The sequence below is a fragment of the Amphiprion ocellaris genome, chromosome 5 (assembly GCF_022539595.1).
Source record: "Amphiprion ocellaris isolate individual 3 ecotype Okinawa chromosome 5, ASM2253959v1, whole genome shotgun sequence".
In the NCBI taxonomy this organism is placed as follows: domain Eukaryota; kingdom Metazoa; phylum Chordata; class Actinopteri; family Pomacentridae; genus Amphiprion; species Amphiprion ocellaris.
Window position 1 is genome coordinate 14,652,644 of NC_072770.1, and position 10,650 is coordinate 14,663,293.

General features: G+C 40.3%; 1 protein-coding gene across 2 annotated transcripts; it reads left to right on the forward strand.

Annotated features, from left to right (window-relative positions):
- Nucleotides 1-623: 623 nt before the first annotated feature.
- On the forward strand, nucleotides 624-9,342 carry rpn2 (ribophorin II). 2 transcript variants are annotated; one of them, XM_023261315.3, is made up of 18 exons: nucleotides 624-736; nucleotides 1,048-1,238; nucleotides 1,893-1,988; nucleotides 2,443-2,618; nucleotides 2,744-2,819; nucleotides 2,975-3,109; nucleotides 3,197-3,373; nucleotides 3,462-3,580; nucleotides 3,902-4,007; nucleotides 4,747-4,838; nucleotides 4,930-5,044; nucleotides 5,157-5,357; nucleotides 5,465-5,551; nucleotides 5,660-5,755; nucleotides 6,144-6,219; nucleotides 7,520-7,649; nucleotides 8,230-8,329; nucleotides 8,742-9,342. In XM_023261315.3, the coding sequence occupies exons 1-17, from the start codon at nucleotides 724-726 to the stop codon at nucleotides 8,279-8,281; spliced, it is 1,938 nt and encodes a 645-aa protein (XP_023117083.1). In that variant the 5' UTR covers nucleotides 624-723; the 3' UTR covers nucleotides 8,282-8,329; nucleotides 8,742-9,342. The 2 variants fall into 2 exon arrangements, with proteins under 2 accessions (XP_023117083.1, XP_023117084.1); XM_023261316.3 differs by lacking the exon at nucleotides 8,230-8,329.
- The last annotated feature ends 1,308 nt before the right edge of the window (nucleotides 9,343-10,650 follow it).

The window sequence follows — 10,650 nt, forward strand, 5'->3', positions numbered from 1 at the left end:
AAATCACTTCCATTGTGTACTTGCGTGTAAGTAAACACGTAATCAAAACGACTATTCAAATAACATCAAAGATTATATATATTTTTGTCATTTTCAGCAACTCTGTTTTTAAAAATCATGTTCTTTTTCTTTGACTCACTCACTGTAGCTAGAAAGAAAGATTGTTTAAGATTGTTTTCAAATTCACATCACAAACAAAAAGTAATATTTGTCATCAATGAACTACTACATATTTTGGTACAGAGCTTTAATATTTTTTTGGCTTGTGAAAAGTTTCAGTAAATCGATTTAATTGGTAATTTAAAGCCATTTGAACGGAAAGAACAGAAAAACGAACTGGTTATGATGTGAGGCACAGAGCAGTTAAAATAATGCAGGGACACAAGAATATAAATGCTTGGCAGACGATCACTTTCTGGCACAAAATCCGAAAATGCTATTATTGTTATTATTATTATTATTATTATTATTATTATTATTATTATTAGTAGTAGTAGTAGTAGTAGTAGTATTGTTAGTATTGCTAGTATTGTTGTTGTGTTAACGCTATCATGAATATTATTTTAATAATAATATTTACATATCCGGGTCTGAAGAGTGACGTGTCGTCCCCCGTTGTCGTTTTTGGAACGTAACCCGGATGTTATCCCTCTGTGACAGCTCGCGCTTGGACACCCCGGAAGTTATCGTCGGTTTTGGTGACGCTGCATTAGACTGCGAGACATGGACCGGTCCAGTAAGTCAATGTAGTCCCTAAATATGGAATTTAACGTTATCTACGTGTTTGTAATGTTTCATTTATGTTGTGTATGCTTTTACTTAATTGCAAGCTTTAGAACTGGTGTAAAATTGTCGCCTGGCTCTTGCAGCGACCTGCTTCCTACTGACGTTAGCTTGTTAGCCTGGTAGCTAAACCTGCAATGAATGAGTTCATATCCCCAGAAGACACAGTGCGTTAATGTAGCAGTCTCATTGCTTCCTAACTCGGGTGGTCACACCTTTCGACCATGCCGGGAGCCTAACTGGTGTCGGTTGTGTTGTCCACAGAGCTGTTCGGAGTGTTTCTCCTCAGCCTGGCTCTTGGTGGAGCTCAGGCTCTCACACCAGCGTACTACCTCTCTCTGTCTGATGTGGCCCGACTGCAGAACCTGCTGAGCCAACAGTTCACCGACCTGGAGTCCGCTTACTATTCGGTTGTGGGTCTCACCAAGCTTGGAGCAACTGTTCCCGATCACAAGGTGGGAAAATCGCTCTTGCAAATTCTGATACAGGCTCCTGAATTGTACCACTCCAATTATCTGCATACAGCTTTGGAAACAATAACTTGATCACCTGTTTTCTTTACAAATTCTACACAACAGGCCTTCAGCATCGATGATGTTGTTATAGTGGGTAAATAATTACAGCCTCTTTAAAACGCCTCATTATAGTTCAATACACTTCATGAATTATATTTAAAATTAGGGCGTATTGGAGCTTTAATCATTTCAAAATTCACACTAGCTGGCCAAAAACATTTTTAATAAACATTTTAAACATTTTCATAAGCCCCTCAAGCGCATTATGTTTAGCATAAACTGGTATATGTGAAGTCAATATGTAATCCAAACTAAATTATCACTCAAAAAGGCCCAAAAGATGAGAACTGCTAGATGATGAAAAGAGAGCCATTTTGGTGTCCAATGAAGAGGAATATGGCAAGGAAGCTGTTGCTACCTGGCTTGGAATCAGCAAAACAGCTCTCTGTTAAGAAGAAAGCACAATATGGCTGCACCAAGGAGCAGAAAACTGTGTCCAGAGTGGTTGAATATTTGTTTCCAAAGCTGTATACATTACATGGAATGCCTTCATTCCTCTTTAGCTTGAAAATGTTTTTTTGTTTTTGTTCGTAGGAAGTATGCCAGTTCCTGAAATCCCAGCTTGACCCCACAAGTGTCGACTCTCTCTTCTTTGCTGCTGAGACCAGTCAAGCTATTTCAGGATGTGAGGTATAAAACTTGCTCTTGCCTTGACTTTCTGAAGTGTCTTACTGCCATTTTACCAATTAGAGTAGATAAGTGAAAGTGGGGCCTGACATTATAATTAAAAGACAATAATGAAAGCTTTGCTTCTGATTTTATACTAGGAGAACAAATGATCCTGTATATGACTGTTGTACGATAACACTGGAATGCGAACCATAAACAGTTTTAGCTATATTTGTTACTTATTTAGGTACTACTAAGCTCACTTTTTTTTGCATATAGTGATGTCTGGTTCCTTTATGATGTGTGTCTGTCCTTATATGTGTATTCTGTTCTGTCACAGTTCATGTCTTGTATTGGTCTTGAGAGAAATGCCAGATTAATTCTGCTGTATACCTTGTGTGTAGAGCTGAGATGACAATTAAGTTAACTTGGTATGACTTGACTGTTTATACAATATTTTTCGTTCACCTCTTAGATCCCTGTATCCAACGAAACCCGTGACATCCTTCTGGCTGCAGTCAGTGAGGATTCGACAATGGCTCAGATTCATCGGGCTGTAAGTGCGCTAAGCTCTCTGGGACTCCCTCTAACTTCGCAGGAAGCTGTAGGCGCCCTGACAGCTCGCATCAACAAGGAGGAAAATGTCATGGCGTAAGTGTTAGAGCGTTGGTCAGGTTGTGTTAATACCATCCTGCATGAAGAGTCCCGCAGTTTTTGTTGGCAAGTGATTCGAACAGTTTCATTTACAACAAATTATGTATGTTTGGTTTGGACAGAATCACCTTAGCCCTGCAAACAGCATCCCGCCTGTCCCAACAGGCTGAACTTGGAGGATTACTGGAGGAAATTGAGGTGAGCTTTCTAGCTTCCACCAGGTGGTGTTGTGTCACTCTTTTGTGGCTGAGTTACAAACAATAGGCCCTAATTTTTAACAATTTAATTTATCTTGATACATTTATTTATTATTATCTAGCAGGAATAAATTATTTCTGGTTTTTCCCTTTTAGGATCTGACAGCCCGCTTGGATGATCTTGGCGGCATGTACCTTCAGTTTGAAGAGGGACTTGAGGCAACCGCAATGTTTGTGACTGCTGCTTATTCCCTGTCAGATCATGTGGACATGGAGCCCCCTCTCAAGGAGGTATGATTTCTGCTAGTCACGTGTTACTCCAGCTGAAGTCATATCTGCTTTCCTTGGAATGTGGTGAAAGATATGTTCTCTCCACAGGACCAGGTCATCCAGCTGGTGAATTCTATCTTCAGCAAGAAATCCTGGGACTCTCTGGGTGAGGCCTTCAGTGTGGCAAGCGCCGCCGCCGCCCTGTCCAGCAACCGCTTCCATGTGCCAGTTGTTGTCAGCGCTCAGGGCCCAGCCACGGTGTCCCACAGCCAGCCAACACTGCAGGTATTGACACTGGATCTCATACAGCTACAATCTTCAGGTTGGTTTTTAATCACCTCATAGTGACGCTGTCTCTCTGTCTGATTCACAGCTCCTTGTTACTGATGTCATGTCTCAACCTCTGGCCTCTGCCAACGTCTTAGTGGAGTCTGCGTATGCTGTTGACTCCAAGAGCATCATTCTCAGCCAAGCACCGTTCACACTTAATGAGTACGTAAAATAGAAGAGATAAGTGTTAGCTTTGCAGTATTCTCTCAGGGATTTATACCCGTCACCACATATTGCCTCATTCCAGCCCACAAAACTTTCTTAGTATTCATAGGTTAAATGGTAATGCAAGTAATTACAGCATATAAATGTAATATTGATTGATTTCAGTGGCTGTAGGTTGTGTTTAACTGAGAAAAGTAGCTTCTTTACAAGACAAACCTTCTCATTTATTCATTGTTTCTCAGTAGATTGTGCACTGTTACCACATTTTGTTTTTAGTATGGACATTAACCACATTATTGTATTTTTTCTGCTTTCCAGTGGCGTCTTTGAACTGAACTTCATGTCCAGCCAGCCAGCCAGTGGATATTACCAGTTTAGTGTTGCAGTGACAGGGGACAGCCGACTGGTTGCCAATCACGTTGAGGCAAGTTTTTAGTTTCTATGCTCAGATTGAATAGGCTCTGTACATTTAAGAATAGTAACCATTGGTCTGCAGGCTACATAGTTGTTTTTATTCAAATTAAAGGGATGCTATACACCACTGTTACACATTTTGTAGTCTTCCATGGTACTGCTCAGCTTGTGTAAACACATGTATTTATTGTCTGTTGGACTAGTTCATTCATACACACAGGTGCCTGTACCTGATCTGAATGGATAGTGGAGTGAACAGGCAGATCCGTGAGGCTTAATAACATATAAATATGCGTATAAAGCACAATATTTCAGTCTCCAGGGAGCCATTTAAGTGTTTTTTTTAAAAACTAAAACAAAGGTTGACAGAAGTTCAAACCCAGCCTCCTTTCATCAGCTCCTTGCAGCTGACCAATACCAATCTATGGTGGATGTGGCTTTAAAAAATTACAGAATTTGCCAGATGCTCCTAATTTAACACTGCACATGTTAAGAGCAAGTGAGTACTGAAACTTTTTGACCATCTGACAAGCAATTTCAGTATTTTTTGCCTCTGCTGTACTAATTTGGATCATTCTTGTGCTATTTAGTGTCTTGCAAGTCCCATGACTTTATTGAAGTGCGAAACTAAATCACCGGAGGTCCCCTTGACATCTATTTGACTATGACAAAAGTGATGCAAATGATGTCCCCATGTAGCCTCACTATGTTGTGACTCTGCTTTGTGTTCTGAACATCTCCACCTACAGCTTAAAGTCAAAGTGTCCACCGAGGTGGCTGTTACCAACATGGACCTTTCTGTGGTGGATAAAGACCAGAGCATCGGCACAAAGACCACTAGGTTAAAAAACTAATTTGTATAGCCAGCATTTTATTTACCCTGAGCAGGAAAAGAAAAATACTAAATGCCCCTCCTTTATTTACTGACACAGGGTGGATTATCCTTCCAAAGCCAAGACCTCCTTTACAGCAGACAGCCACATCAACTTTGCCATGTCCTTCCAGCTGGTTGACATCAACACTGGAGTGGAGCTCACCCCTCACCAGGTATGTAATCAGGGTGGTACATAAACGCATGTCTACAGCAGTGGACTGTTGGTAAAAAGATGAGCTCTTATCCTTGTTTGGCATTAAGACTTTTTGACTGTCTCTGTCACAGACCTTTGTTCGACTGCACAATCAGAAAACTGGCCAAGAGGTGGTTTTCGTGGCTGAACCCGATGACAAGAATCTGAATGTGTACAAGTTTGAGTTGGACACGACCAAGCAGAAATCAGAGTTTGACTCTATTTCTGGCACCTATTCCCTTTACCTCATTGTCGGAGACGCTACCTTAGAGAATCCCATCTTGTGGAATGTGGTGAGTGTCAGTCCAGGCTTTGTGGTAGTAATAATTATTGATGTAAAAAGTGCTTGGCAAGCTTGGTGAGAAGTTCATGCTGAAGTTTGGTTTTATTCTCTGTAAAGGCTGATGTTATCCTGAAGTTTGTGGATGAGGAAGCCCCAGCTACTATTCAGTCCAAGACTCTTTATGTACCAAAACCAGAGATCCAGGTAATACTTATGTTGTCTTTCCAACTGATTTACTACATAATGATGCACAATCAAGTAGCATGTGGCAGCTGTCAGTTCAATAGTCTAAAGCTCTTCGTATGTCTGCAGCACCTGTTCAGGGCACCAGAGAAGAAGCCTCCCACTGTGGTTTCCAACACCTTCACTGCACTCATCCTGTCTCCCTTCCTTCTGTTGCTCATTCTGGTAACATTGCACAATTTGTACCATACATGAAAATAAAAATAATTTTGAAATCCTTTTCTTATTTAAAGGCACACTTAGAAACTAGCAGCATTCAGCTGTGTTATTGTTGTTGTATAGGGAGTGTTTTTTTCCCCCTCCTAGAAAACCTCTTCAGTAGGAAGCCTTCATACACAGTAAATGAGATTCTAGTCCAGCTTGTTTTAATTTGAAATCACAAAAGCTATGGCGTATTTTGTTTCCCTGGCATTTTCAGTGCTGAGTAATGGTTATTGTTGCAGTGGATCAGTGCATTGTGTGTTAGGTGGTAAACAATTTTTCAGCTCTATTGTTTGCAGCTCATGCAGGGGACGAAAATCACATTGTGTTTTATTCCCCCTCACCTCTCTAGTGGTTTAAGCTCGGAGCCAACATCTCCAACTTCAGCTTCTCTCCAAGCACCATTCTGTTCCATGCCGGACACGCAGGTTAGTCCTGATCTTAAAAATATCACATAAACAATCACAGATATGATTGTTTTACAGCCTCTGCATCTGCTATTCCTCTGCTGCTGTTCAAGATGAGAGGTGAATTGCGCTAATGATGACCGTGGGCGACATTGTGCATAATCAGAATAAATTTTTAGTTATGCATTATTCATGAAATTCCACACTTTAAATCTAGATTCAGAAAAATCTCTCCAAACACTTGTAAGTGCTCCATGAAACATCCAGGAGCATGAAGTCAGTTTTGTGTGTCATAAATCACGTTTCCATTTTGGTTGAGTGAAAAATTAAAAAATTGTAGAAAATTGGTAAAAGAATATGTTAATTTCATTCAGTATTGTTATGTGAATACTAGATGTTGGTTCACTGAGATAAGCTGGTGGTTCTAATTGTCCAGTTGAGTGGCATCAAATCACTGCAGAAGAAGAGGATGCAACAAGATGACACAATTAAATGTTCCAGTCACATAAAGAATAAAATAGGAAATAAAGGCTAAAAATGTATAAAATATAATGTGATATAACAGCTTTTCCTCCCCGGTCTCTCCCAACTTAAATTTGTCAAATTCAAAGTAAAGTTTCACTTTATTAATTTCTCCCATTATTGTGGCTATTGTAGCTTGATAAGTCAAGCTAACTTTGCACTGTCCACTTGCGTTATAGAGATTTTGAAAAAATGGAGAAGCAGTATGTGAACACCTTATATCAGGGCAAGCAGCAGCTTTACAAAAGAAAAAAAAAAATTTGAATCATCATCTTTTTTTTTTTTTTCAAGTCTGGCTGAGATTTAACATGGCCGGCAGATTAAAATACACCAGACTGAGTCTTTATTAAGCGATTCAGCACTTTATAGATGTTAAACAAAATCCCCCAACAACTGCAGACAACATGTACAAATTGTAAATGCACAGAACATTATGAAGGGATTGAAGTTCAAGCTTACATTCATTATTACTGTCTTTGATATCACAAGTGTTTGCTTATATTCCTATGAAAACTACACTGCAGGTCCATTACTCTGTAGTCACATCAAAGAAAAACGGACCACAACCTCAGTATACTGTGCCAATGAAACACTCCATATGAGTGACAGCTAGAAATAAATTGGTCCTGCATGGATGTGTGAAGAAATGGAGAAAACCTGCTTACTTTGCAGCTATGATACCAGCTCACCACCCCTTGTTTTGCTGAACTGAATGATTTTTAAGATAAATGGCCATTGATTCACCGATGGGGTTTGTGTGGATGTTGATGTTTAAGCCTGCGTGGTTGTTTCATTTCAGCCATGCTGGGCCTGATGTACGTCTACTGGACCCATCTGAACATGTTCCAGACTCTGAAGTACCTGGCAATCATTGGCGGTGTAACTTTCCTTGCCGGGAACCGCATGCTGGCCCAGAAAGCAGTGAAGAGGTATGTTTTCAGATATGTGCTGCCAGAAGTGGCTCCTAGAGAGTCCTTAAGCCCTAGAAGAAAGCCGAGGCCCTTTCAGGCGTCAAGGACTCTGGTGCTCTGAGGCCTCTTGGTAGTTCTTACCTCCCAAACCTGAGGGGGAAGAAAAAAAATCTGTATCTGTAGTTTCCTAGTGGGGCTCCAGAGGCATATTTCATTATCAGGCTCTATGAAAGGAGAAGGGCTCGGACCAGGAGAGAATCGTGATAGCAAGATCTGCAGGAGTGACGATCTGAGTGGGCAATTTCTTCACCATCACTGTTCAGAGCCCTCAAGGGCCAGAGTGAGCAATTTGTAGCCTGTGTCACTGACTCAAGAGGTTCCTTTGTAATTGTTCTCTTTTACTTCTTGCTCTTCCGACAGCCCATTTAACCCATCTAAGCAAGTAGATTATTGCAATTTCCTGATTTCGCCATTGTCATTCTCCCAATGAGGACTTTATTTTCCGCTTCTTTCCCTGCTAGTTTCTGTCCCCTTGAAGCTACCTGTCTCTTTTTAACCCTTCTGTCCACACCTCGCTGTCTCTTTACTCCTCTTTCAGGATTGCTGCAGAGCAAAGTAGTAGGTTGGCAAAGTATAGGAGTCTACGATAAAGCCCCCCCCATTTGTAACAAATGAGTCGGTTCTGCTTCCGTTCTAAAGTAAGGGGATCCTCATAGATTGCATCCATAGTGCATTTCCATAACGTCTGGCAGCGTGCATGACTGTGTGGTGCTCACTCATTCTAACTCCGAGTGTTTTTGCTGCCCTTGCTTCCCCTGGTTTGCCTCTTCACTCACCCCACCATGATCATTACAGCTACAGCCATGGCAGCCTGTTGGTCGTCCTTCCATTGTGGTCCAACAATAACCATAAAGCTTTTTGTCATGAGCCAAGTTTTGCATTGTTCACATCATGAGAATTTCTCCGTGTTCTTGCCGGATTCCATTGTGGTTTTGTAGAAGGGTGCACATCGGAATGCATGATCCACCCCGTGTGACGTGAATCAAGAGACCTTTTCATTCATCTCATGTCTGTAGTAGCTAACGATCATTTCTTTTCTTTCTCCCACAGAATTGAGAAAAAATAAGGACAAGAAAATTAAAAGATGACACTGACGAGACTCATTTTTTTTGTTTCCAAGGAGTCGTTCAACGAAATCAGACTTTACAAAAGAATCCAATTGACAGTTTTAACATGCAGTTTGTCTGTGTTGCCAAATGGAAGAAACTGAGACGTCACAGTGTCTCTGAGAGACTGGACAAACACTCACTGGCAGATTCTCCTACAGAAGACTGTAGAGCTACTGATCATTGCACTTCATCTTCCTGTGAGATTTGTTTTCTTTTCGCCCAACATGCCAGTGCTTTCTAGGTGGGCGTTTTGTTTGTGGTTTTGTGATGAAATTTGGGTTTTGTCTTTTTTTTTGTACATTCCTCTGTTGTCACTCGGTGCCCATTTTATCTTGTAACAAAAGCTCACATTTGACAACTGAAAATAAACCACTGGCAGTAGCACTGACACTTGGATCATTACTGGCTATAACAGTGTGTTAGTCTCCTATTTGATACAGACTTGATTTCCCTGAGAAAAATTGGGAATAATACAATACGGGCAATTTGAGGATATGATGTTTTTGTAATGAAGAGGAGGAAATAAAGAAGTTGAGGTGGGACTAAGATCCTTTGTCATTTTTTTGTAGAGAAAGAACAAGAACACAGTGTTGTTTGTTAGTGTGCCATTATGCAAGCTTTGAAAAACACTATTTACCCTTAATCTGGCTTATCCAATGTGACTCTCATTGCAATAGAACTCTTTTTTCATTTATTTCAGATCACAGAGAGCACGAATCAAAACTTCAATTAAGTAATTGGCTGATTGGAATCCTGTCAGACAACAGCTTTAAAGCACATCAACAAGATACAACAATCTCATGAATCATATTCTGGAATTGTTGTTTTTCCTGAGAGGCTATGCTGAAATATCCAAATTAAATTGAAATTTTCTGGGGTGCCCGTATAGCTCAACGCGTTGAGCAGGCGACCCATGTACTGGGGCTGGTCCCCGACGCAGCTGGCCCGGGTTCGATTCCTGCTCGTGGACCTTTGCTGCATGTCTTCCCCTGACTCTTCTCCCCTGTTTCCTGTCTCTCTCTCACTGCGCCTATTTAATAAAGCTGACAAAAAGGCCAAAAAAAATGACTTTAAAAAAAAAAAAAAAAATTTTAAATATTCTGTATTGTGCCTTCCATATAAACATATGGCCTATGCTTATAACATCATACACTTTGGAAGCCATATATATATATACACTACCAGTCAAAGGTGGTTCAATGGTTTTTAATAATTTTATACTTTGTAGATTAATAATGAAGACATCAAAACTATAAAAGGCTACATATGGAATTATATTGTAAACAAAAAGTGTTAATCTTCAGTATTAATCTACAATGTAGAAAATAATACAAATAAATAAAAAGCATTGAATGAGAAGGTGTGTCCAAACTTTTGACTGGTAGTGTATATATGTATATTTTTTTATCCTGTATTTGTTACACAATGATACCAATCTCATCAACTAACAGAGTGAAACTTTCTGCATCATTACTCTTCTTCACTCTCTCTCTCTCTGTCACCCTGGACTCCATCAAGTATCCCAGTTAGCAATAAAACTGACCCGGCATGCATAATGCTGTGACCTTGAAACTAAATAGAGTGCAGTTTTAAAAATGTTATCACCTATACTTTTGCCTTTCCTACGGTGGCCCTGGTGAAATGGCCTGTTTTAGATGCCTGGCAAGCAGGAAAATAAAGAAAAATGTCAATCAAGAACACCGTGTCCATAGTTCTGAGCAGAGAAAGAGGCAAAATACTGCTAGTAAAACACCTGTATGCGCTGTAAAGACCCTGAAGATGTATTGTTCTAATGAGAGAGCGAGTGATGGGAGCCTACATGAGAGATTTTTGCATCTTTCTGTGCTTTT

Bases quoted from the DNA above. Each gene is read 5' to 3' on its own strand.
- rpn2 (XM_023261315.3), top strand. The intron at 3,374-3,461 runs GTATTGACACTG...TCTGATTCACAG, and splicing joins ACAGCCAGCCAACACTGCAG to CTCCTTGTTACTGATGTCAT. The intron at 3,581-3,901 runs GTACGTAAAATA...TCTGCTTTCCAG, and splicing joins GCACCGTTCACACTTAATGA to TGGCGTCTTTGAACTGAACT.